Below are 27,621 nucleotides of genomic sequence, written 5' to 3'. Positions count from 1 at the left end.
GTATTTTAAATAAAGAAATCTAAACCCTAATAACAATTTAGTAAACCCAGTGGCTCTAATCATAAACATTAATTGAATCAAAACTTCCAATTAAATTGAATAAAAACTTCCAATTCATCTTCAAATTTAAATCAAATTGAAAATTACATGTTTGTGATTGAAAAATCTTAGAGGAAATCGCGAAAAGAACAGTCGTGTGATTGGTCAAAGCGAGGCGATTGAAGCATTTAACAGTGATCAAGCCACCATCATCAAGGCTGAGCTCACCATCGCCGCCGTTATAAGTCGAGATTCGAGATTTAGTCGTTCTTAATCTTACCATCACCTTCTTCTACTTGCTTCTCACCACCGCGCATGCCGGGTCTCATCATCACCACCACCATCTCATTTACAGTGTCGTCTTCTTCTTCTCTTCTCTTATCTTGACCGGATCTTATCATTGTCACCGGATTTCATCATCGCAACGATCATCTCGTTCACCGAATTTCATCAGCGTCATCAATAAATAGCTTGTATCTCATCTACAAAATTATAAAAGAAAAGAAGCGTAGAAGGCTCGACATCATTTTCTTTTTAATCAAAAAGCAGATTAAAACTGTAAAAGAAGTTGAGCAAAATTGTATTTTCGTCATATGAGAAATGCTCAAATACGCAAGTACCGGAGAAGTGCCCTGATCTCGTAATTATTGTTGGAAATATTGCCAACCCGGTAATTGATTCATATTCTTAGACAACTGATGATATCTACTCACATGCAGCCTTCTGATTTAAACTCATTGTAATCCAAGATGGTTATAGCCGAAGATCGTTGATCGATATAGTATTTTTCTTTCTCTCGTCAATCCGTAAAATTGTCTAAATACAAATCTATGAAAATTTATCTAATTCAATTTAAAAATGGCCATGACACCGAATTGCGGGATAAACTGAGTTGAGTTGTTGGATAATTTGTTCAAAAAAAAAAAAAAGCGTTGTCGGAAAATCAATTTTCTAATAAATGAATAGATTTGTTAAGGCGGAGCTGAATCTACATTATTAATTTGAAAAGGAAAGTTGAAGAATATTAATTATTTTATTCAAATAAAATTCAAATTAATGTCATGTCATTTAAATATTAATAATTATTTGAGATAGTAAGAGTACAATTGAAATTTTGTTTTTGTTATAAGATATTGAGTATGAAAATAATTACATTTAAATTTTTACGTTTTAAATCGCATACTTTAGTTAGAATATGTATTTTTTCCAGACAAACAAATTCAGATATTAAACATTCAAATAAAAAATAAATAGGGAGCTTTTTTTAGGATCTTTCCCCTAAATAAAATAGATTGTGTAATTGGTATTATTAATTTGATGCCTTTCAAAATTGGAAAAATAGGTAAAAAAACCCTCACTTTTCTTAAAAATATGTAAAAAACCCTCAACTTTTTTTTATGTGTTTTTAAACCCTCACATTTTTATAAATGGTCAAATAAAGCATAATATTAATAAACTCAATTTTTTTTAAAATCGTTATATTAAAACAGTAAGAAACAAAAACAATTTACTTTATGATTTTTATTTCAAATTCGGTTTTACGATTTTTTTTCTTCTAAAATTAGGTTTTTTGTGCTATGAACATTTATTCACCATTTAGTTGAGATTAGACAAATCATTTTTGTTACAATTAGAAGTTATGTTATATATAAACTTCAAAAATTTATAGGATATCATATTTGATATTTTTTATTTGAGTTTTCAGGTTTGTATTTACTTTGTCCAATGAAAATATTTTGATGTGGAAATTCATGTATTTTTCGTAGTACTATAAAATTTGGTTTGGTTTTACGTTAGTAAATTTATGTGATCGAACCTAATAAAACTTTATTAATATAAACTCATATTCGGTTTCGATATAAGAATTTACATATAATTCGTAACAAAATCTGTTTGGTTTCACATTGATGAATTTTTGTAACACACCGAACAAAATCTGTTTTATTTGGCTATTCACTAATATTACCCTTAACTTTTTTACATCATGACTTACAAATTTTCAATTTACAAAAATATTGTAAACTAGAATTTTAGAAGAAACACCCTAAATCAAATTGTTTCTATTTATTTATGTTTTAATATAATGATTTGTTTGAATTTAAATTAAGTTTATTAATACTAGGAGTTTTTTTTTTGTCATCCGAAATTAATTAGAACTCAAAAGCCATTCATGTGGAATGTTGTTTACAAATGTGATATGAAGCGGTTCTGTACGAATTTTTCGTGCCAGATGATCCGTTTTTACATTAGCATTGCGACAAATTAAAGATAAAGAGAATGATGAGAATTCTTCTTTGTCGCTCTGAAATTCCTCCGAGTACACTGAAAACGCCGGCCATTCGGTTGGAGAAGACACCATCTTAACCAGATCAAAACAGTCTGTAAAAAACTCTACCTCTTGATTATCTGCACCTGTCATACACTTCATCGCTCAGAGAAGGGCCTCAAACTCGGTATGTAATGGAGATAAACTTCGACGGAGATTTGCAGCTCCCATGGTTGGCGGTTCTCCGTTAGATGAAGTACAAAACCATCATGTACCAGAGAACTTATCATTTTCTTTCCATGATCCATCCACAAAGCAACAATATCCTGAATAATTCGAATCAAGTGAAGTATTCCCCACTCGAGACCGATTTACCAATTCCACAGTACCATGCATTTCATGATGAAGCTCAATTTGGGCATACTGCCACAATTGTGCTTCTTTTTCCGCTAACCGTAATACCTCCAACGGATCTTTATCAATATTTTCAAATATTTTTTCAAATATTAATACTAAGATTTATTTTACCATTTATGAAAATGTGGGGGTTTGAAAATCCACAAAAAAAAGTCTATGGTTTTGTGGTTTTTCTATCTATTTTTCCAAAAATTATTAGTACTCTAACGAATTCTTTGGCTCAATGGGCCATAAGACCAAACATTACACCCCTAAAATATTAATTCACGTGCCTCGAATCATATTAGAGGTCAAGAGAAAGCTTTCGTACTTGTAAATAATATATTCGAAGTCACCCAAACCTAGAGATAAAACATTCCCCGTAGTTCAATCAGAGGCCAAGAGAGAAAAAAAAGGAGAGAATATTTGTCTTGGTGGTATAGAAGAAGAATCGTGAGGATGATAGAGGTGGTGCTTAACGATCGGCTAGGGAAGAAAGTGAGGGTGAAGTGCAACGAGGACGACACCATCGGAGATCTCAAGAAGCTTGTGGCAGCCCAAACTGGAACCCGACCCGATAAGATTCGGATCCAAAAATGGTACAACATCTACAAGGATCATATCACTCTAAACGATTATGAAATCCATGATGGCATGGGTCTCGAGCTCTACTACAACTAAATCATCCGGTACGCTATTTTATCTCTATGTAATGAGACTTGAGATTTAGGGTGTGATGCTTTCGGAATTTGAGTTAGAAGATTACTTTCTTTATAATTTTTAATTTGTTTAAAAGAATTATAAGATTAAAATTGAAATTGTTTCTTCATATACTTGTTTTTGAGTTATATATGATTACTTGTTTTTATTGAAATGTTTATTCATATCAAATATTATGGCTGAAATTGTAGGTTTTTACATCTATGAAGGAAATAATAGAAGACTAAATTCAGTATTGAAGATTGAAGAACAGAACAAGTCCAAAACTCGACTCAAAGGCATGAATTCTATTCAATAATGAATAACGATTTCTAAAAAAGTGTAAAATAATTGTCGTTGAAACTTGTACTATATGATTTGGGGTTTGTCTTAAAAACCATTAGAAAAAATCATACTAAACCAATCTAAAACTAAAGCCATTTACATAAGATTTCATGGTTTGTCCCTATCTATAAACCTATAATTGGGAGGAGGTGACTTCCTCTCCCTTCTGATTTCCATAACCTTCCGATGAAAATTCGAGTGAACGTTTGGTATGAAATCGGGACTTGAAGCAGGACGGTACTCGGGTAGTAGCCGACCTGTTCTGTATCGCATTCCGCATGCGTTACATAGCGTACCCGCTCCTCTCGGTCCTTCCCTCCATAAGGGAGTCTTTCTCGTCCCGCAATGTGAACAACTCTTGTTTGTAATGCCAAAGAGATCTGCTGGACTAGTGAAGTTTAGTCTTTTTTTTCTTCCTCGCTTGTTTCTAGATCGTGTTGGTGCATGAAAACGACCTCTTGTCGCGGTTGGCTGAGCTGAGGAGTTTCTAGACGGTTTTGAAACATCGATAAATTTGTTGTGGTTAAGATCATCAAACTTTCGAGAATCCTCAATCTACATGGTAGAAAGAACATTGATGATTCTTATTTTCATGTAAAACTAAAACATGTTTAAGAGAATTGAAAGAAACTCACTAGTGAATTGGAATCTTCTATGATCTCTCGTAATTCATTAGCAAAACCGTAACATGTTTAAGAGAGTTGAAAGAAACTCACTAGTAAATTGGAATCTTCTATGATCTCTCTTAATTCATCCGCAAAACCATAAACCGAGTCCAAATCCATGGGTAATTTATCGAGTTCGTTGACAGGTATAGGAAGTTGCTGCATGGCAGTTCCAAAATCTTCTTCTACGTCTACAAAAACATCCTCACGACCCAACATTTTTTCTCTTAAAAGGAAGTTGACTTTATATGCATATAGCTCATATATATATATATATATATATCCTCAACAATAGAGTTTGGATAAAGTTTAAGGGAAGTGAATATTTTTAACTCTATATGTAAACTACTAGGAAACTTCCTTGCCTTAGAATTCTCCGGTCGAAAGAGAGTCTATAACCAAAAAAAAAAACAAAGGTGGATAAACTAGAATGTGCGATGGTATATTTTAGATACTCTTTCTATGATTGGTTTCGGTTAACAAGGTTTTAATACGATCGGCTTGGTGAATTTAAACCGAGTTACACCAAGGGACGAAACTAGAGACGGTTAGGACTTAGGAGTGCTTGCTCTCACAGTGTTTTCGAAATTGGGTTAATCAAACTTTAGTTTGGTTCACGGTGTTTTGGGTGTGAGAATGGTTTGATTTGGGTCGGTTTTCTATTCGTGTTTTGATTTGATCAAATTTCACAACATCTATCTACTTTCTATATTATCCTTTTCAAAAAAAAATCTACATAATTATTCAGAACATTTCTTGTAGTAATATAAACAAAATTATCAAAAAAAGAAAAAAAGAAATTGACAAAATGAATAATATGGAAAAAAAGATTCTATATTCCCACAGATATCAGATATGAATTTAAAATTTGATTCGATGTATATGTAATATAAACAGAATTATCGTGCCGTTATTTAATGAAATTTACATACAATGCAAAGAAAGAGATTTTCTAAAGAAATTTCATTAAAAGAGATAATAATATATTGTATTGATAGGTAAATGTATACGAGAAAAATGTCATTTAAAGCATGAACTATGCAATTTTGTTGAAACAAAGCAAAGACGAAATTTGAAGAAGAACAGAGAAATCGAAGTAGAGAGAAAAGAGAGAAATCGAAGTAGAAGAAGAAGAGAGAAAACAAAGTGAAACTAGATCTAAGGTTTCAGTTAGGGAAAACTAAATCGATTTGGAGGTTTTAGTTTGATTAAAATGATGACGTCGTTTAGTACAATAACGGATCTCATTTACGCAAAGTAAACACCGTCTAATTGTTCTGTTTATCCGTGCCTCAATTGGTGAAGTCAACAAGACTTGATGATTTAATTAAAAGTTAACAAAAAATTAGGTATTTAATTCACCAGGTGAATAGTTCATTCTTTGTTTCAACGAAATTGCATAGTTCATGCTTTAAATGACATTTTTCTCAAATATATACTGTTTCTCATAATATTTTAGACGCTAGATGAAATTTCCAAGGGTAATGTTGTTGTTTCATATGGGCTGCGCACCATAAACAAAATTAAAGCACGGTCCAAATTAAGTTTGACCTAATAAAACAGAATTAGCCTCGGCTCATCGTTTTGCTCGGCCCGTTACTCGGCTTAGCCCGACAGGAGAACAAATTAGAAGGGTAAAAAGGAAAATCCGCACAAACTTGCAAACTATCTCTTTTCTACAAATACAAAATAACATTGTTGAAAAAAAGATCCCGGATTTCACGTTAACTCATAAAAGAACATGCAACATCTTTTCAGTTAAGCTTAATCGCTGAGGGTCTTGGTAGATCATTCTTAGCTCGCTGTCTCGTTCGGCTCGAACATTTTAGTTCATCTATCACATATGGTTCGAACACTTAGTTCGTCTTGATATTGATATTCTTAAAAATTGTTGAACTACAACTTGCTTTTCCCTAAAATCCTCGTATAATTTACTTTGTTTGTTCCGGGTATCAATAGTTGTGATCTAAAATTTATATTTTTATAGAATGAATTATAATATATCCTAATAGTTAATTCATAATTTACAATTTTTAGTAATAAGTATTTTAATTTTCTTTTTAATTAATTTTTTTACTTATCCAAAATGGTGTTATATTGAAAAAAATGAGTCACTAAACCGGCCGATTTGACTGATTAATACTAATTTTGAACGTCTAAACCGGTAAACTGATTTGATTCACCGATTTTACTAATATCGGGGTATTCAAAGATTCATAAACGCCTCATCGCCGCCTAAACCAATTATTCGCCACCTAAACTGATTTTTTGAACATTGGTTTTTACTATATCTCATTTTGCAATAGTGGATATTTTAAAGATTATCGATTTATCGAATATATACTTAATGCATGTAGATGTTTTGGGTTGCACGGTTGTCTCCAATGTCCTATAAATGTAATCAAATATATTTGAATTGTGAATCAAATTAAAAACCTCTTAGTTTTTTTAACCTTACGATTTACTCCACTATCATTTGCTTCACTGCCTCTCGGCAACAAATCTTTCTCAATTTTTGTATATATGTCTTTACATACGTTGACAAAAAAGATTAATAATTCCTGTAACTTAGAAACGCTGTCAAGTATTTAAAAGTCAGTAAAACGTCACCCTTTGCGTAATGGAGAGTGAAAAGAATTTTAATGCATATCTAAATGTCTATATCTCAAATGATTTTGTATTTTATTCGTATTATATAATTTTATCCGAAGGTGGCAAGAGCATTATGAAGTTTGATGATTCATTCTACCATATAAATTGTATCCACTTTGTTATTCCCAAAGTTAAATAGAACCCTGAAATGATGAAAAATAGTGAAATTTTTACAGGATGGTCGGATTAGTTACTGTCCTACTCCTACAAATATAAATTCATTAATGTAAGTTGCCACCCATTGATACTAACTAAGAGCCAGGAATATATGTAATTAATTTGTTATATATACTTTATAATTCACTCCTTCAAGGGTTAATTATTAATGAATCAATTGGATTCCAACTTTTAGTAGTGGAAGAAAGTTCACACTGCTAACATTTACTTTCTCTTTGCAACAAAGTAATCTTCTGAAAACGAATATCTAATCAATTTCATCGTCATTATGTGGGTGATTTTTCTTTAATCAATTAGCAGCGACATGTAGACAAGTCTCACCAAAATTACTCTATGATGAAGACGGTAAAATTTTCGACCCCTCGAAAACACCAGTACATTGTTAGTTCCGGCCATTGGATCCGCGTAATAGTGTCTCTTAGGGGCAAAATTCATAGTAATTACATAGACTTTATAGTATACAAACCATTTTATGCGCCATTATAACCCGAAAACACATTTATTCCACTTGTATACGGAAGAACTTCTACATCATAGACATGCAAAATCACGCTTCTCTGACCAACTCATGTTGGTGAAAATGTCGTTTTTGCTGGATTTTTAGTGAACCAATTAGGGGAGCGATTCGATCAACCTAGAGATGTCAGACGAGCCGGCCCACATCCATCTGGTCAGTCCGCGATGGGCATTTAAGTTTCTGAGACCGCGACGGACCGGCCCGCTAGGACTGCGGGCAAAAATGATATGTACAGGCCCGCCCCGCGGGCTTAGTTATAATATTTTAAAAATAATTAAAAAATAAAATTAATTTTTAAATTTTGAAATTAACAATTTTTCAATTTTAAAAAAATTTAGTATTATGTTTTTTGTAAATCTTATAATTTTATACATTAAATTTCGTTATGTGTTCATATATTTCACATATATATTTTCAGAATTATATAAAAGTATTTATATTATTTATTCATTTTTTAAAAAATATTTGTAGTCCGCGGGCCGACCCGCAAATCCGCAGATAAAATCCGCAAAAACCGGCAACTCTGGACTTGTCCGCGAGGCCCGCTATTTTATGGACATGAAAAATGATGTACAACCCCGCCCCGTCGTGGACTACTTGGACAAAGTCCGCGGGCTATCGGCCCGCTTGACACCTCTAGATCAACCAGAGAATAAATGGATTTTAATCCTCCGAATAATCGGTAACAAAAGTCTTACGACAATCTATTCTTTGGGAGATAGAATATCGGAAATGCATCATTCGACAACATAATCGTCCGACAAATCTCAAAAATTCAATTCGAAAAGTATCCTAAGCACAAATCGTAATTGCTCGTGTGTTTGAAAAATCCTAATTACTTTTGGAAAAGCACCACTAAATATATTGCTAATCCATAAAGTAACGTGGGTTTTCCCTATTCGTAGTGCCAATAATAGACAACCCTTTTTCAACCAATTTCATCATTTTGTCATCGCAATTCTTTCCTTCTTAAGAAGAATATAATTCTCCAATAAGAGGTCTCTCCCACTTGTGATTGTCTCACCACTAGCAGCGTCACATCATACCTAAATCATATAATTTTAAAATATGATCTCAAATAGTCAACCCACCATAACAAAAACCCTACTCTCATGCATGTATATATATCAATGTCTTGAACTCTCAATCTTTTTCCTCTTAAGAGTACTTAGCTAAACCCATCAACGCTTGACTTAATTAGTTGCGAAGGTAAGTTATACTCATTTCATGTCAATATAATAAGATCTTGAGGTTTCTATATATGTTAACATGTCTTTATTCTTTTGTAGCTCATAACATAGAACCGAGATGGGAATAAAACCTAAGTATATTGTGGTTGTTATCATGGCGATGATGATCATAATAAGCTCATGTTTGGCTGCGAGGAATATGATTCCCCGGGAAAATAATCAAGAAAGCGAAAAAATATCTCGAGAGATGATCATAGAGAAAGAAGAAGATTCTACTGAGAAAATAGAGCACCCAAGAAGCAGCGTGGAGAATCACCATTACATCCCAAGACAAGATTTCAACTACTATGTACCTGGAGGCGATAACAATGGAGGTGGTGGTGGTGGTGGTGGATAACTCAAAACAAATCGGAAAAACGATATCGATAAAAATATATAGATGTTAAAGAAAAAATATTATAGAAATAAAACCTATGAATATGAGGCAATCCTTATATAAAAATGAATCCTTTAATGTTTTATTAACCATGTCTAGTTATGATCCTCTATTAGTGATGCTCGATTATTGTATTGTCTTTTTTTTTCCTATGTATAAAAGAGTAATTATATTTGAAAAAACTTATTTTAGCTTTTTCTGGCCATCGATGATCATCGAACGGTCCGCGTCACTTGCCTTATAACTATTGAAACTTGAAATTATAGGGGATATTCTCAAGGACTTGAAACAAGGAACACGAGAGGGCCCGAATGAAATCGGTGGTTTACTTAACGAGCTTTGTCATGGAGTGAAATTAATGAGAATGTAGGTACAACTGTATAAGACATGTTTACTTTCGTTGCATTAAATGTTAATTGGAAGTAATAAAGTTACTTGTGAAACAATGTCATGTTAATGAAATTGATTAAGTAGTGATATTTATGTGAATGTTATGATATAACCGTGTTTCTTCGTTTGTATTGATGATCCTTCCATATAATGGAATATAAATTTCTTCTTGTTACTGTAAAGTTACCCGGTCCTTTCTCAGGATCAAAATAAGAATTTTGTATAGAACTGAAGTTCATACGAAGTGGAAGAGTCATCGTATCATTTACATATATACCAAGTATGTATTTTGTGTGTCAGAATTGTTGTCGGTATTTGTTGGGTGCCGGAATGATCCAACCTTACAAAGTATACAACTAGTGTGTACTTATGATTCGACTTGTTGTCCCTTCCAATATCTATTTAGGTTTTGCATACTTTGTCTCTATGAGTCTTACCTCAGGGCCGGCTTAAACCACTATGCTACCTAAAGCAGAAATTTTTTTGGCTTAAGACTAAATTGTTTTGCAAAATGTTCGAAATTTGGGAGGATCATAACAGCATGAGAAATATACGTGGACTTAACCACTCTACCACAATAGATTTAATAGAGATTTGAGTGATTGGTAGTCCTCAATTTTCTTACAAATAAAAATTGTATATTTTCTTGAAAAAATATTATCTCTAATGGTAATGGTATATGCTTAGTCCTAACTAAACCAATATATTATAGCGAAAAACCAATGACGTCAACATAAACAGAGCAAGGTTTTTATAGGCTATGTTGGGTTCCTTCTTTGAATGCATGACTAGTCTTGTAAAGATTACATAATTTAATATCTCTATTCATTTTGGGGAGTGATAGATGGCGGTAAATATGCATATTTATACACATTTTTTATGCTCTGTCTGATAATGTCTCATATGTCCTTCAGCTCTCGAGAAACTGTCGGTGAGTTGTGCTGAAAAATTCACGACTGGTGATGACGTTTACTTGGTATGTCTCTAAATCTCTTTGGGTTTTCTCTATGGTACTACTCTCTTCTTTATTACAATGAATCATTGTTTTGCAGTCTGATCTTTTTTGCAGTCTGATCTTTTTCTAGCACCCATGCAGCATTCAAGTAACTGCACGTCTATCCGAAAGCTTGAGTACTGAACATACCTAAACATATATAGAATAGTATGTTTACGTAACTAGTTATGGAATCTCTAGCTACTAGAAATTGCATTCTGATTTCGGGTAGAAGACTGCATCAAACTAAACATATAAACTCTACGAATGATCTAGAACTGAAGAGAGAGATAGCGTTAACTAAATAAGAAAACATCATGATTAACCAAAAGGAGTCAACACAGGTAGTACGATTCTCTGAAATGTACTCGTTACATTATTACCAAATCTAGATTAGATAAGAACATCATAATATAACACATTAAAGACATTGATCCATTGCTATTAACTATCCCTTCTCTCATTATTCTACTCTCTTGTCCTCCTCCTCCTAATGCCCTTTATCACTCTTTCTTCTCATTGTCTTCTTCTGTTTTCAGCTTCCCTGCTGCCTCTTCCGTTTCTTTGGCACAGCAGGAGCAGAGATGCTTGACATTACTGATGCTTGACTTGAGTTGCTTTGCATCACAAACACTGAGATCCTCTACATGGTCGACAAAGGCATACACTGTACCATGATTCTCAGACGCTTCAAGGTTAGCTCCAAAACCTTGGATTTCAACACTTTGTAGACTGTTCCTTTCGGGATTGAAGTAGAACACATAAAAAGGTTTACATACATGCTTCATGGACAAAACGATATCACCTGAACTAGTCACTCCAGCAACTGAAAAATCATTGCATGATTCAAGGACTTCATTCTCCGGCAAGGTGTACACATGTTTCAACCATTCATTTTTCTCGACATCCTCTAGAACACACAAGCGCAACTCAATGATACGCCGTTCATCAGCATCGTTAGCGACATACTTCCAATCAATCGCACCTAATTTTCCCTTGTAGTTGACCAAAACCAGTTTAATAGTATTCGTCGGGTGTTCCATCCTCACAGTTGCCAAAAACACTTCCATAAAATTAGTCGGCTGCGTGTCAAAAACCAGTGGTCTCTCATTAGTTTCATCAAGTTGCTCAGAAAAGCAATCCGCATGAATAAACTTGAATTCCTCAGACATAAGATCAAAGCTAACAACCATACAAGACGACTCACAACGTGTATCAGCTAAGTAATACAAAACCCCATTGATACATATCCCTTCACTCAAAGAACGATCATACGCAGGACATTGAATAGTATTACTCCTCCAAGTGAGTTCTTCTCCAGTAGTTCCTAAAGTCAGAATCTGATGATGATCCCTTTGATCACAAAACACATAAGCCTCAGACAATGCCTTGAATTGCTTCTCAATTGGATCAAACCCTAAAAAGCCTCGCGCCTTTCTATACCTCGCAAGGTCAGGTAAGCTCACATACATTCCAGTGATAGGGTTACAAATCACAGGCGATGATGCCACGTTTAAAGTCCACATATCAGGGAAATAAACCAAACCTGAAGCATAGCTACAAATGTATCTGCTAACGTCTCCTGAGAACTTGGTGTGATAATCGACGGTTACTACTGAAGGAGACGACGATGGTGGATTCTGAGGCTGTGGAGATGAGAAGAAGAGCCACTCACCTTTTCGTTCCACTGCGAATAAGAGACGTGGACGATTTGAGGATCTCCTTAGGAACAAATCGGTGAAATCTGGACTGTGAAGCTTCGACGCCCAGTACTTTGAGAGGGTACGAAAAATAGCGACGGACTTCGCCGGTAATCTGGAGAAGATATCGGTGATGAGATCTGTTGGGAGTGGTTCCATGTTTGCTCTTCTTTTCATCGGAATCGTAACAACTTTTTTCCGGAGCCGCCGCTGAAGATGAATCAATTTAGGTCTACGAAATTTGGCGACTGGAGACTTGGAGAGTGAGTGATGATCTTGACTGGAGAGTGAAAGAGAGAAAATGATATAGAGACTAAATTTATTGGGCCTTTGGGCTTTAGCGTAATTTGTTAATGAGCTCAACCCATTTATTTCTAAAAGTAGGCAAGAAAGTGAAATTTTGAATGAATTAACATTACTAATTTGTTCTATATTTTAATTTATTATTGTATAAGAAAATGAATATATACAATTAGTATTGCAAATTTTCTCCCTTTTGTTTGGATACTAATTCGGTGTTAAACAAGTTCAAACTTTCATTTCGATTGTGTTGCATATACAACACTTAAGCATTTTAGCAAATTTTAATTTTAATTTTACCTTCTACTTATATTGCATGGAAACAAATATGCATAAGCAAAACGTTTTGGAAACGAAAGAAATTTTTTCTAAAATTAGAAAGTAGATACTTTTTTTTAAAAACTACACAAATCCAAGACATCAATATTAAATCTATATATACATTTTTGGAGCCATTTTTGGAGCCATTTATGAAATAAATCCTGGAGTTCCAACTTATTTACGATCAAATGTCATTGACATTAATTATTTAGATTTTCAAAATTAAATCAAAAATATTAACATAAAAAATCACTTCCAAAAATATTAACCTAATATATTAAACATAACTAATCTTTACCACAATTACATCCATATTCAATTCGATTTCCTTAAAAGATCTCAACAATCCCTACATTTAATCGTGGCCATTCAAATCTTAATCTGGTTTTTAATCTTCAATTTTGACCGTCGGTCATACGCAAATAATTCAAAAATCATTATATAGAATTAATTATTATTAACAAAAATATATATATATATATATATATATATAAATCAAACTTTTAAATTGACTCGAATTATATGTCTATTAAATAAAATATTATTAAAAATAACAAAATGATGTTTAATTTTACGGGACGGGGTTATATAGTGGGACAAGTTTGGATCGATATTAATACCGGACGGTATTAATATCACAGATGAAATCATAAAATTAACAATCAAAATACAATTATACAATATTAAACACTTAACAAAATAAACAATATTAAATAAAAATACAATTTAAAATTTATTTTTTTAGTTACATTTTTGGAGACATTTATGAAATAAATCCTAGAATTCCAACTTATTTACGATCAAATGTCATTGACATTAATTATTTAGATTTTCAAAATTAAATCAAAGATATTAACATAAAAAATCATTTCCAAAAATCTTAACCTAATATATTAAGCATAACTAATCTTTGCCACAATTACATCCATATTCAATTCGATTTCCTTAAAAGATCTCAACAATCCCTACATTTAATCGTGGTCATTCAAATCTTAATCCGGTTTTTAATCTTCAATCTTGACCGTTGGTCATACGTAATTAATTCAGAAATCATTATATAGAATTAATTATTATTAACTAAAAATATATATAAAATCAAACTTTTAAATTGACTCGAATTATATGTCTATTAAATAAAATATTATTAAAAATAACAAAATAATGTTTAATTTCAAGGGACGGAGTTATATAGTGGGACATATTTGGATCGATATTAATACGGGACGGTATTAATATAACAGATGAAATCTTAAAATGAACAATAAAAATACAAGAGAAATTGTCTCAAATAGCCACAAATCAAGTTTTTGGGACAAGAATAGCACTCAAAAGTTTAATGGACTAAAATAGCACCTTATTTTTGATTTTTTAAATTAATAAATAATTATAAATAAATATAAAAATCACAAATTAATCGTTAATATTTTCCCGCCAAAAACAAATCCCGTCAAAATTTTCCCGCCAAAAAAATTTCCCTCAAAATTTTCTCGCCAAAATATTTTCCGCTCCCGGAAATTCAAGGAATCATTTAAGGAATCCTTTCTTGAAATTCAAGGAATCTCTCCTGAATTTCGTGAAATCCTTCCTGAATTTCGTCGATTTTTTGGCGGAAAAATTTTGACTGAATTTTTTTTTGCGGGGAAATGTTGAAAAAAAAATTTGGCGGCAAAATTTTGATAAATGGAAAATATGTTTACGTTGCGGAAATTTTTTGGCGGGAAATTTCTAATTTTATTTATTTATTTATTTTAATTAAACTAATTATTCATATTTAATAATTAATTAAAGTTTATAGTGCTATTTGTGGAACTTTTCAAATGTAGTGCTATTTTTGGAAGAAAAACTTATTTTAGTGCTATTTTTGTCAATCTCCCAAAATACAATTATTTAATCTTAAACACTTAACAAAATAAACAGTATTAAAAATACAATTTAAAATTTAATTTTTTAGTTAAAAAATTGGCCCACGGTGTACCGTGGGGTAAAATCTACTAGTTTAAATGAAACTAAAGGCATGAAACTAAAGGCAGAACAATATATCAAGTTCTATATTATATATATATATATATATATCTTAAATTATTTAGGGTTTTTAAAAGTAGAAACATAAGTATCATATATATCATAAATCCTAATATTTCTAAATTAATTATTATTATTTTCAAATTAAAAGTATAATTCTAAGGTGTTTTTAAAAAGAAAACGTGAGTTTCCATTGCATGTCCAAATAAGTCTATTAAAAAACGTGAGTTCATCCCTTGAAAATTATGGGCTACAAACAAAATAATTTTGGGCCTATTAATTAAGGGGTTTTAAATAAATAAATTAAAATTTGGCAAAGTAAAATGAAAAAGCGTAATAATCAACTCAGCTGGAAATTTTTGGAAAAAAAAGACAAAATCTTATTAATTTTATTTACGACCGCAAACATAAGTTTGGCTAGCCGGTTAGTACGCAGGACAGCTGTGTCGCCACCCAAATTTAAATGTGTTTGATGTATAATATTAATAATAAATAACATTACTTTTTAAAATATTTAGTCTACATTCTCTTTGTAATGACCCTTAATGATTTTAAAAATGCATAAAGCGATAAGAAATGTAAACAAAATATACCTTATAGAAATTTTAACTTCAATAATTACAAAATGTTATGTATATACTAAACTTTTACATAGTATAGTGAAATAAAGACTCCTATATAGTGGGTTTCTTTAACTATTCTATAAAGTATATGAATTTTTAGAAAAATAGGAAAAAAAATTAAAGTTTGAACATTTAAAGTAATTGTTATTTACAAGCAAACAATAGTTTCTTATTTTATTTTTAGTTCTAGTTTTCCTTCCTTTTTTTTCTTTTTTTTAGTTTTTCTTTTCTTATGCATCTTGAAAATTATATTCTTTTATTTATAGGTTAAAAATATTAAAATAAATGTATGAATCTAAATAAAGAAAAGAATCTTTAAAGATTTATTGTCCAGCTAAATGTGAGCTGGAAATTTCTTTAAGAGTTTAAAAAAAAAATTTCTTACTCAAGTTTTCCTACTTCTTTTTATATCCTTTTTTATTTAAAATAAATTTATAGTTGTTTTTAATCTCTGTAAATTTAGTTAAATGATTTTTTTCACAACCATTGGAAACTAGAGATTTGAAAGAAAACCAATTTTTGACAATTTAAAAAACGGAAATAATTTTCAGAGAAAGTTTGTTTTGGCAAACATTTTGAATTATTTTTTTATTCTGGATTATCAATGATGGATTTTGAAGATTTTAATCTGATAACTTATCATAATAACATTTTTAACTACGGTATTCATCTAACAAATTTGAGATTTTTATAAGTTTAAAAAATACACTAGATGCTACAATTTTTTATTTATAATTTTAGTTTAGAGTAAATGAATCGAAAATTTAGAATGTTGAAATCAAATTCGGTTAGTAAAGATGAAAATTACATCTGAACTGAAAACCGAAACAGTTTAATTTTAATTATTATAATTCATCTTAACTGAAAAACATGAGAATACAACCAACAACAAAAAAATGCAAATTACAACCGAACCTAGTTCAAGACTCCAAACTGATAAAAAAACTAAACATATTGAAACCAAAAAAAAATGCAACCAACAACCGAACTAAGTCACCTGTCAATCATTTTTTTTTTTTGTTAAAAAGTCACGAGTCAATCATTCCTCTCTCCAAACATATGTTTTCTCATCCGCCGGCATCTCCACCTTACCAAGCTCAAACTGTGGTTGTGGCTGTTGTTGCTGCTGCTCTTGATTCTGATTCGACACGCCTTCTTTATCTCTCGCCGGAAGAGTAGATGAAGCGGCATATTCTGTCATTGTAACACCCGGAAAGACCATCTCATGATGACCAATATTTGCGCCTGTATAAGAGAAAACGTTATTATGATCACCAATATTAATGGTGAAGTGGTTATAACCACGGTTCGTATGATTATGAACATGGGTGACATCACTGGGGGTGGTGTTGACGCCGTGGCCGGTGGCGGCGAAAATGGCGGGCTCGGCATTTTGGAGGAGCCAACCGACTGTTTCACCATCGGTTTTGAAGCCGAGTTCTTTAGTCAATTTAAATACTTGGGGAGCAACACTCGGCGGGATCCGAATGCGACGATCACGGCCACCAATTTTCACATGGCGGTCTCTTGGAGTCCTTGTTGCCTTTTGCCTGTTGTTAATTTTATTTCTCGAATCCATTTTTTTTTTCTCTGTTTGTTTTTTCTTTTGTAAGTGTAAGTGGAAAAATATGTTGTTTTACTTGGTTTATATAGAAAAGTTACATAAGAAAAACACAAAATATATGCTATTTCTGGTTATGTTATGTATGTAAAACAATAATGGTGTAACAAACTAATAATTAGATAATAATTACATTAATTTGTATATAGAAAAAGTCTTAAATTTATATAGGAATATGTGAGAGTGAAATCTTATCATGTAATCTTTAGAATACAAAATATTTTTAGTGGACCTGAAAAAAAAAAGTTATATAGGAATAATTAATTGATAGGTCCACTAAAGAAAGGAAAATAAAATTTTCTTCTACCAGTTTACAGAAATTAATTACTGATACAACTGTATAAGTGTGGTCTTATTTTATTCTATTTTAACTTTTAAAAAAATTAAAGTTTTTGATTTTTTTTCTTTTGAAAATTAATGATATTTTAACATTATTCTATAAAATTATATATTATTATTTTAAGTACATGTTTGGCTAGGATTTCACATCTTTTGGACGGTTAAATTTGTTCTTCAAATTATATATTTATTTATTTATCAAGTATTAATATTATAATAAATCGCATATTTACAGTTTAGATAATAATATATCAAGTAATATGATGGATAACAAACATATGGTTTAAAAATGTAAAAAAAAAAACTGATATCAGATAATAAAACTGCAATACTCTTTACCTGATTTGAAAGCAATATATATATATATATATATAACAGATACGAGTTGGATACAGTGCCGCTCATATAGGGGCGGACGATGCGACGGTCTCGAGTGCAATCCCGTGTTCCAATAATTAATGTACCTATTTTTAAAGTATTAATAAATTAGATTACAACATAAAAATAAAATTTAGAAGGACCCATAATTTTTTTTTTATCATACAAAATTTTTTTTATAGTAAAATAATATTAAAAGAAAGTTTTAAAGGACCAATTTTTTTTTTTTTCCTATGGTCTATAAAAATGTTGAGCCGGCCCTGGTTGGATAATGGGTTTAAGACGGGCCGTCAAACACTTCTTAACGAGCTAATAGAAACAATGAAATGCAAAATAATTAACCACAACAAGTACATAGAACAATCTGAAACACTTTTACAAACAATCGAGCAAAAGATAAAAGATCAGGTAAAAGAATTTAAAACAGTCTTATCTTGACTACTGCAACATTTTCTCACATACCACCTTTTTGCAACCTGGTTCAATCTTTGGGAATTTTTATTTATTAGCATTGTCTATATATATTCACTCCAAAGATACTCATATTTTAAAAAATTCCTTTGTATTGGTCTAAAAATTATAAACGAAGGGTATATGTTAATTAATATTAATGATTGAGAACCTTTACACTTTGAGAGTGTAGATGCCAATCCCATCCGACCTAAGCGACTCATGATTTCCTGAACAAAAAGGCACATTAAAAAACTATTCTTTCAATTCACAGTCATTAATCTTTGAGACCTCTGCTTCACTCATGTATAGATTTGATTAGTTTGGTTTAAGAGAAAACTAATTTGTACTTAAAAATAATATGTATAAAACAAAAATATGATCACATACGTCTTATTTTAGAGAAATTGTTAAAAATGCCCCTTTTTCAATACCCCTTTTCAAAAATGCCCCCTTTGAGAGTCCATTTTTAAGTTTGCCCTCTTTTAATTTTTAATGACCATTTTACCCTTATTTGAAACAAAATTAGGTCCACAAAATACAAAATATTTTTTGGCGGGAAAAGTGATCCCCCAATTTTCCCGCCAAAACACTTGTAAAAACCTTTAAAATACCTTGTAAAATTTTCCCGTAAAATTTTTTCCCGCCAAAAAATTTTCCCGCCAAAAATTTTTTTTTGCGGGAAAAGTTATTCCGCAATTTTTTTGGCGAAATTTTTTTGGCGGGAAAATTTTTGGCAGGAAAAATTTACAAGGTATTTTAAAGGTTTTACAGAGTATTTACAAGTGTTTTGTAAAGTTTTTACAATGTATTTTAAAAGGTTTTACAAGGTACTTATAAGGTTTTATAAAGTATTTACAACTTGTAAAACCTTATAAAAAACTTGTAAAATCTTATAACTTGTAAAACCTTATAAAATAGCTTGTAAAATCTTATAATATCTTATAAATACCTTATAAATACGTTGTAAAACCTTTTAAAATACATTGTAAAACCTTATAAATACCTTGTAAAAAACCTTTAAAAAACCTTGTAAATTTTTCCCGCCAAAAATTTAACGCCAAAAAAATTGCGGAATCACTTTTCCCGCAAAAAAAATTTTTTGGCGGGAAAAAATTTTACGGAAAAATTTTACAAAGTATTTTAAAGGTTTTTTACAAGTGTTTTTGGCGGAAAAAATTTTGGGATCACTTTTCCCGCCAAAAATATTTTGTATTTTGTGAACCTAATTTTGTTATATTTCCTTATATATTTGTAATATCTTTTATTAAAAGAAGGGTAATTTAGTCATTTTATACATAAAAGGGGTATTTTTAAAAATAGACAGTCAAAGGGGGCATTTTTGAAAAGGGGTATTGAAAAAGAGGCATTTTTGTGAGTCTCCCTTATAATTATTCATTTTTTTGCTAGACATTAGTTTAGATCAAAAGGCAGTTTACAAATTAAAAGGTCGAAGAATTCTGCCGTTAGACTACAGATGTGTTGAAAAAAAGTTCAACAGTTTAATCTAGTTGGTTGAAAAAATAAAAAAGCTAATGTAGATTAATTGGTGTCGAAAGAATTCAACATGTTGAACGAGGATATTATTATTAACCTAGATACGTGGTGTTTTTTAATTGGAAGAAATGATTACTTTTGGACTAAAATATACAGATTAGTGTATGTGTTTTTTATTCTCCATGAGGATTTTTTTTTTTCTCCACCAAAACATTTGAAATCAATTATCTTATAGTAAATTAATCTTTGAGAAATTGTTAAAAATGCCCCTTTTTCAATACCCCTTTTCAAAAATACCCCCTTTGAGAGTCCATTTTTAAGTTTGCCCTCTTTTAATTTTTAATGACCATTTTACCCTTATTTGAAACAAAATTAGGTCCACAAAATACAAAATATTTTTTGGGAGGAAGATTGCTACGGGAATTTTCCAAACCACAATACTCGATCAAACGATGATGAACCTTATAGGTATTGACAGGGCAGGGTTGTGGCGACTATAACTCTTCCGGCCGTTATTTTTTTTTGCGGGAAAAGTTATTCCGCAATTTTTTTGGCGAAATTTTTTTGGCGGGAAAATTTTTGGCAGGAAAAATTAGCAGGGTATTTTAAAGCTCTTACAGTGTTTTTACAAGGGTTTTGTAAAGTTTTTCCAATGTATTTTAAAAGGTTTTACAAGGTAGAGGTAAGGTTTTATAAAGTAAGTACAAAATGTAAAACCTTATAAAAAAGATGAAAAATATGTTGACTTGTGAGACGTAATAAAACCGCTTGTAAAATCAAGAGGATCTTAAGTCACCTTATAAATACGTTGTAAAACCTGTTAAAATACATTGTAAAACCTTATAAATACCTTGTAAAAAACCATTTAAAATACCTTGTAAATTTTTCCCGCCAAAAATTTTCCCGCCAAAAATTTAACGCCAAAAAAATTGCGGAATCACTTTTCCCGCAAAAAAATATTTTTGGCGGGAAAATTTTTTGGCGGGAAAAAATTTTACGGGAAAATTTTACAAGGTATATTAAAGGTTTTACAAGTTTTTACAAGTGTTTTTGGCGGGAAAAATTGTGGGATCACTTTTCCCGCCAAAAATATTTTGTATTTTGTGAACCAAATTTTGTTATATTTTCTTATATATTTGTAATATCTTTTATTAAAAGAAGGGTAATTTAGTCATTTTGTATATAAAAAGGGGTATTTTTAAAAATGGACAGCCAAATGGAGCATTTTTGAAAAGGGGTATTGAAAAAGGGGCATTTTTGTGAGTCTCCCCTTATTTTATTAAAGCGTAACTCTTTCTTTTCGTTCTTTAATTTCTTATCTTGGAAATGCCACGGTCAAAACGCAAGCTCCAAAGATTTGGTATTCTAGATCAGTTGAGATTTAAACAGAAGACAATGGATCATTTGCTTAATTTATTAATTTTATTGAGAAGAAAAGAGATACAGAAAAAAAAAAAAAAAAAAAAAAAAAAAAAAAAAAAAAAAGAAAAGAGATACAGAACTGAAGCTTTTTGAGAAACAAATGCACAAAAATGCATAGATCAAATAGAAATACTATAAGGAACACCCATTCCGGTAACGCCATGGTCAGAGAGGGGCTTCAAAAGCTCATACTTAACAACACCAGCTCCAGCTCTATTCTTTAGAGTAACGTTCACGTTTCTCTCATCTATCACTCCTTCTAGATATTGGAGCTTACCTTTGAATTTTTCAAATGCAGCATTGATAACAGGGTCATTGGCCCAAGATGCTTCTGGTTGTTGTCCTATGTACTCTTCGTCAGGTGAATGGGTTGATAAAAGATCCAAAGTGACCATCACTAGGGTTGCCTGTTTCTGCGACGGGTATGTCTTAAGCAACACTATTTCTGGCGACTCATAGAACTCTTTTAGGTCTTCATCTGTCGGATCTTCCACTGGCATTCTTCTCCTTGTTGTCGTTGGTCGGTTGGGAAAGTATCCTCCATATCCGTACTGTCCAAAGTTTACTGCTGCATGGTGACCTGAGGTGACCCATGCAATTGTAGTTACCACACCAATCAAGTCATCTTGTGTTTTGAGGACAGGCCACCAAGGTTCGTCTTTCTTATCACCGTGCCCTATGGTCCGCACTTCATGCCACCATCCTTGGAGTTCGTCGTCCGATGTGATCAGTCCATCATCTGGATAATAGTGTTTCACATAGTCTGTCACCCATTCCTTAAGTGCATCCCACAATATTAGACCGTCATTCGCAAATGGGTAGTCTGGTATCCTTAGGCGTAGTCCATGTTCCGCGGTCTCATCTTCCACAGCCAGCCCCCTTATAGCGAAAAATTTTAGTGTAAAAAGATTTGATTAGCTTTTTAATTTGATTGCGGTTGTAATATTCAAATGTAGAAAAAAAAAAACACACACCTTCCGATGAGATCTGCCGGTAAGCCTTCCTTGTCGAACCTCCATAGTTTACCATAGACGGCTGAACTTAGCTCTAATGAATACTTCCCGGGCCAAAAACAAGTCTCAATGATTCCACCTGCGTTGACAAGACTTTGGCGTGCACGAGCGTTGATCTCCATGGTGTAGCGGAAATGAGGGTGCAAAAGTCTATAAATAGGATGCATGGCACTTAGTTGTCTATTTGCCGCTATTATGTATGGCTCCGTACAACAATGAGTCCTCAACCTGTAAATTTATCCATCTCTTTCCTAGTTAGTGATATATCACATATTCACATGCATGTAAATGTAATGTATTAGGCACCAAAAAATTTCTGTCAACAAAAAACCATATATTTTGATATAAAGAGTGTTTTCAGTACCAATGGGAAATAAGCTGATGATAACCGGCGTCATGCGAGATAGCATGAGTCTTAGCAAGATTCCATAGCCAGCATGACGTAGCATCATAGCCTGGCGTGAAGACTTGTTTCCATTGCGGCTTGTTGACATTTGGGGGACAAGTCAACTCAATGGCAACAGGCCTCAATGTGCTATCATCACTGAGGAAGAATAGTGTTCGAGAAGCATATAAGGTTGTGTTATCCAACTCTCTCACTTTGTTCACATATGGTAGAAGCAAATCGTGATAATCCAACACGAACAATCTCTTATTCTTTAGAGCCTGCATACAAATGTATAGATTATTCATTAAGCAAATAATCCTCCCATCCATATGCGTTTTTTTTCAAAAACATGTCAATAATCTTACCTCATCAACTGTCATGTTTCCTTTAACTTCTTTTTCTACAATTTCCCAAGTAATGAGTGAGGTGGGATCTCCATAAACTGCCGGGTCTAGTTTACTTTTTAACGGCCACTCCTGGGATTAACAATGCGAGAGATTTCAAATAAAATTTAGGGTTCACATTGTAAATAAAAAAGCATACTCTAAAAAAAGATAAATGAAAAGTGTTACTTCACTCTAAGGTAATCTCTGTTTTTAGCTTTGACACCAGCGTTTTTGTCTTTTTCTTTTTCAAATGATTCTTAATATTTCCAGCAACCATGTTTAGACATGCATAGACGCTATATGAAAACATCACGAAATCCTATGATATTTCCTACGAAAATTTTGGTGGGATAATTTTTCATACCTTAAATCTAGATATTATTTTATTGGAAAAAGCAGAAGAAAAACTATTAGTATGTAGCTTACTTCAACTAGCTGAATGCTATAAGGATTAAGGCCTGCAAGTGTTTGGCGAGCGAACTCGTCGTCTCGTAACCATGAAAATCTATCCCCTGAATCAATGTGAATGATATTAGAAATGAGTTTACTTTGTAGCCTAGACAGTATAGAAAATTGGAATACTACAATGGAAAATTTAAAAAAGATAGTGGTTGGTAAGTACTGTTAATGAGAACTGGGGCTTCAAACTGAAGAATATCATCTTGAGCTTCACCAAGAGCTTTGATGATTCTGGGGAGCAGAGGTAAAAGGCCAGCATCCTTGGGAAGCTGGATACCTTCTTCAAAGAGATTTTGTATGGCCTTGAAATGTGGAAATGGCGATTGGGGATCCAACAGAACAGATTCGATCTGCGGGAAGACGGAGGGAAGAGCTGCCAAGACGGCCTTTCCTGTGAATGAAGTGCCCTTGGCTGTAGAGAACTCCTCGTCTCTTGGGACATAGAACTCTCCCCCGTAGCGTTGCTCTGAGGAAGGGTCAGTCTCACAAGGTTTGCGACCAGTCTTGCAACGCCTTGGATACGGATGTTGGAGGCCTCCAATGACGGGACGAGCAAGTTCAGGATCATTGTCAGGATCACCCACATCGTTGTACACATCATAGTCGTAAATGCGCTCAAACTTGGTAAATTCACCAACTTGCTCGCGGTTCTTGCCTTGTAAGGTCTCTAGCTCCTCCTTTCGATACTTTTTAAGAGGCTCCGGTGTTTCGGAAGGCAAGTAAGACTGGTTGGAGAAGAATATCCTCTTGGTTGGGTCAACGTTCTTAGGGGCCACCCATGACTCACATGTAAACGTAACCGACCCGCCGGGTAACTCAAGCTCCATCCCTTGGAGGAACAACTGTCTATGGTATTGGTTTTGAACCTTGATGGCTCCCACGGGTCCAAAGTCTTCAGGCATCTCAAACTCGCACTCGTACTTCTCATCGGGGGCTTCGGCCCATACACGTTGTGCATAGTCTTCTACCGTAATCCCTGAAATATGTGTAACTTGGTTAACATTATTGATTGCGTTAACCTACTCCTATACCATTTCATAAGTCTCAATAACTAATGTTTGATAAATTAGGTACTAACTTAACGCATCTTGTAATGTTACAAACAAAAACATTCCCATGCCTCTAATTCTGTTTGAGAAGCACATAAATCGGTTACAATTGTTATTTTGGACTTTTCTAAGGCCTCTATAGTTTTGTCACAAATGCTTGTATCCATTTATTTTAAATTTTAATTGAAAAAATCGTTAAAACGAAAGAAATAATTTTGTACTCACGCTGGTCACTCTTGGCGCTAATAAGCTCGACAAGCAATGATCTGCCACGGATATCAGCGATGTCATCTAGACCTCTGGACCAAGTTATGCCCTCCAGAAACTCTTCTTGGGCTGTTATGTATCCCTTTACTTTGATTTTCTGAATGGGTTCTTTCACTATGTTACCTTCCTGTTCAATATTAGACCGTGAAGTGGTGACCTTACATCGTCTTCTGAGGTTCGGACGAGGCAAGTTGTTTCGACGTCCGGTGGAAATCGGGTTGATGAGTGCTGATTGTTTAGGGAACAAAGAGCTGAGACTCTTTGCTACGCTCAAGGTTTGGAGACTCGACAAGGACTCTCTACAAAACATCTTTTTATCTCTTCTATCTGGCTTACAATTCCTCTACATCTCCACTTCATCTATTTATACAAGTTTGAAATTATTTTTGTTGATACAGCTGTAAGAAAATAATATATATATTTTATTAAAGAATTACACAACGTTTAAAAATAGGAATATGTTGCAAACTAGTACATTTATGAAACATAATAGACAAAGTAGTACGGGTACTATTCACAATTATCAAAATCCCCACCTTTCACTGTGCTACACTATTTGGCTGACTTTCACACCCTCACCAACCCATATTATTTACGATCATGCCATTACAATTAGATATTATTTGTTTCCTTTTTAATTTATTTTTTTTACTCTCTTCGCCGATCCCTCTTCGTCTCTTCTCATCTCTTCCTCAAACCCTCATTTTCAATGTTTGTTTGGATAATCAAAGAGTTGCAATTCTGGGCTCATAAATTAATTTTTATCTCTCTCATACACACTTGTTTTTTATTATGATTCTTTTACGAAATTTTCTTTGATTATCCAAACAGAGCATGTAAAAGTTCTTCACTTGCTCCGTAACAATGGCGACTTTTTGGCCACCTTCTTCATCTTCAAACTACCCTTCAATATTCCTTTATTTACAATCATACCCTTTTCTCTTCTTCCTCCTCTTTCTGACCACCTCTGCAACTTCACTCACCCTTGCATCCTTAGTGAATCCTCACTCTTACATATCCCCACGAGTCCCTTATTCCGATCACTGCAACCACATAGTTCCAGAGTCTCCGATCGACCCATCTCCCTCCGCCGTATTCAGCCGTGCGTCGCTTGCTTTCGATTTCAGCTTCTTCTCCGGCGGCGACTCTTTCTTCAATCGGTATCAATCACAGAATGGTGATGTTAAATCAGCTAGATTCAGACCCATGTCAATCCGCAAAACGTTGGGTGATGGGAAGATTTACAAGGTTGAAGACAAATTGACTTTACAAATCTCAAAAACCTCAGCTTTTTCTTCTTATTACGGCGGCGATTTTGGCAAGAAAAAGCTTCAGGTAACGCATATCGACGGACGTAGCTCTTGGGGAGGAGCAAGTTTCGATTTTTCTGGGTTTTGGTCGGAATCTACAGGACAAGTTTGTATGGTTGGATCAACTCAAGTTTTATCTGTGGAAGGTACTGATTTGAAGTCCTTTGATGCTCGTCTTATGCTTAATTATTCCAATGAGTCTAATATCTATGGAAGTTTGGTTAAGGGAGTGTTAGAGAGCGTGAATAGCCAGAGTGAGTTTAAAACGATCTCGATTCTTGGTGCAAGAAACACTCCTTTGAACTATGAGTACAAGTTTTTGGAGCAATCGAAATCAGATTGCGAGGTAAACAGTGGAGAGAGTTTGTCGTTAGAGAATGTTTTTGGAGGAATGTGTAAGGTTTTTGAAGGTAATAGTCATGTGTTTGGTTTGATGTATAGAACTGGTTGTGGGATTAACCATAGTTATAGTCCTTTTGGAAGTGATGTAGAGTACACACCGGGTTTTATGTCGATGTTATCGTTTCTTTGTGACGGGGATTTGTCATTTAGTAACATAAGTAGTTATAGCAGGTTGTTTCCATTTGATCCGAGAACCAGTTTGGTTGTAGAGGGAACTTGGGATGTGGAGAGGAATAGGTTCTGTGGTGTTGCGTGCAGGATCTTGAATTTCTCGGATTCTTTGAGTAATGCTGTGGTTGTTAACTATTTGTATATGTATATTAGTGTATAGATCAAACTCTTTGTACAGTTGTTTGAATGTATAGTTGTTAACAATCTGTACAGATATTCTGATGTACAAATACTAATCTGTACAGTTGTTACAGTGAACGGTTGTTAACTATCTGTATATGTATATTAGTGTACAGATCAAACTCTCTGTACAGTTGTTAACTATCTGTACAGATATTCTAATGTACGGATACTAATCTGTACAGTTGTTACAGTGAACGATTGTTAGATATCTGTACATATCAAACTCTTTGTATAGTTGTTTGAATGTATAGTTCTTAACTATCTGTACATATATTCTAATGTACGAATACTAATCTGTACAGTTCTTACAGTGAACGGTTGTTAACTATCTGTATATGTATATTAGTGTACTAATCAAACTCTCTAAAGACCAAACTCACTATATAGTTTCTCCAACAATTGTTTGATGTGATTTGTAACATTCATTTACTCTTGTATATTCATAAAAGTGGATGCATATTTTTATACAGTATTTAAGTTTATTTTGACTTAAAAAAAGAGCAATAAGCTAGCAGATATTTTGGCATATTCTAAATCTTCTAAAATATTCTAAA

The 27,621-nt window shown here is 32.9% G+C and overlaps 7 protein-coding genes and 1 long non-coding RNA gene across 8 annotated transcripts; 3 read left to right on the top strand and 5 right to left on the bottom strand.

Moving 5' to 3' along the window:
- Positions 1-90: 90 nt before the first annotated feature.
- On the bottom strand, positions 91-809 carry LOC110228710. Its single transcript, XR_002332223.1, has 2 exons — positions 660-809; positions 91-521 (listed from the first exon to the last, which is right to left on the bottom strand). It is a non-coding gene; the product is annotated as an uncharacterized LOC110228710 (long non-coding RNA).
- A 2,253-nt stretch (positions 810-3,062) lies between these two features.
- Positions 3,063-3,797, top strand: LOC9311786 (ubiquitin-like protein 5). Its single transcript, XM_002877343.2, has 2 exons — positions 3,063-3,390; positions 3,613-3,797. The coding sequence occupies exon 1, from the start codon at positions 3,161-3,163 to the stop codon at positions 3,380-3,382; it is 222 nt and encodes a 73-aa protein (XP_002877389.1). The 5' UTR covers positions 3,063-3,160; the 3' UTR covers positions 3,383-3,390; positions 3,613-3,797.
- A 42-nt stretch (positions 3,798-3,839) lies between these two features.
- LOC9313457 (GATA transcription factor 14) lies at positions 3,840-4,636 on the bottom strand. Its single transcript, XM_002875671.2, has 2 exons — positions 4,462-4,636; positions 3,840-4,300 (listed from the first exon to the last, which is right to left on the bottom strand). The coding sequence occupies exons 1-2, from the start codon at positions 4,627-4,629 to the stop codon at positions 3,854-3,856; spliced, it is 615 nt and encodes a 204-aa protein (XP_002875717.1). The 5' UTR covers positions 4,630-4,636; the 3' UTR covers positions 3,840-3,853.
- A 4,103-nt stretch (positions 4,637-8,739) lies between these two features.
- LOC9311785 lies at positions 8,740-9,577 on the top strand. Its single transcript, XM_002877342.2, has 2 exons — positions 8,740-8,965; positions 9,046-9,577. The coding sequence occupies exon 2, from the start codon at positions 9,065-9,067 to the stop codon at positions 9,341-9,343; it is 279 nt and encodes a 92-aa protein (XP_002877388.1). The 5' UTR covers positions 8,740-8,965; positions 9,046-9,064; the 3' UTR covers positions 9,344-9,577.
- A 1,485-nt stretch (positions 9,578-11,062) lies between these two features.
- LOC9311784 (F-box protein At3g57590) lies at positions 11,063-12,740 on the bottom strand. Its single transcript, XM_002875670.2, has one exon. It carries the CDS (start codon positions 12,641-12,643, stop codon positions 11,270-11,272), a length of 1,374 nt encoding a protein of 457 aa, XP_002875716.2. The 5' UTR covers positions 12,644-12,740; the 3' UTR covers positions 11,063-11,269.
- A 3,823-nt stretch (positions 12,741-16,563) lies between these two features.
- LOC9311783 (transcription factor TCP16) lies at positions 16,564-17,463 on the bottom strand. Its single transcript, XM_002875669.2, has one exon. It carries the CDS (start codon positions 17,309-17,311, stop codon positions 16,772-16,774), a length of 540 nt encoding a protein of 179 aa, XP_002875715.1. The 5' UTR covers positions 17,312-17,463; the 3' UTR covers positions 16,564-16,771.
- A 4,021-nt stretch (positions 17,464-21,484) lies between these two features.
- Positions 21,485-25,448, bottom strand: LOC9313456 (lipoxygenase 2, chloroplastic). The gene is made up of 7 exons (XM_002875668.2): positions 24,960-25,448; positions 23,849-24,661; positions 23,653-23,738; positions 23,206-23,316; positions 22,817-23,118; positions 22,414-22,680; positions 21,485-22,318 (listed from the first exon to the last, which is right to left on the bottom strand). The coding sequence occupies exons 1-7, from the start codon at positions 25,309-25,311 to the stop codon at positions 21,559-21,561; spliced, it is 2,691 nt and encodes an 896-aa protein (XP_002875714.1). The 5' UTR covers positions 25,312-25,448; the 3' UTR covers positions 21,485-21,558.
- A 32-nt stretch (positions 25,449-25,480) lies between these two features.
- Positions 25,481-27,186, top strand: LOC9313455. Its single transcript, XM_021026713.1, has one exon. The coding sequence runs from the start codon at positions 25,866-25,868 to the stop codon at positions 27,042-27,044; it is 1,179 nt and encodes a 392-aa protein (XP_020882372.1). The 5' UTR covers positions 25,481-25,865; the 3' UTR covers positions 27,045-27,186.
- Positions 27,187-27,621: the final 435 nt, after the last annotated feature.

This window comes from Arabidopsis lyrata, assembly GCF_000004255.2.
Source record: "Arabidopsis lyrata subsp. lyrata unplaced genomic scaffold ARALYscaffold_5, whole genome shotgun sequence".
In the NCBI taxonomy this organism is placed as follows: domain Eukaryota; kingdom Viridiplantae; phylum Streptophyta; class Magnoliopsida; order Brassicales; family Brassicaceae; genus Arabidopsis; species Arabidopsis lyrata.
Note: the sequence above shows the minus strand (reverse complement) of the source record. Positions and strands in the feature narration are given on the sequence as shown.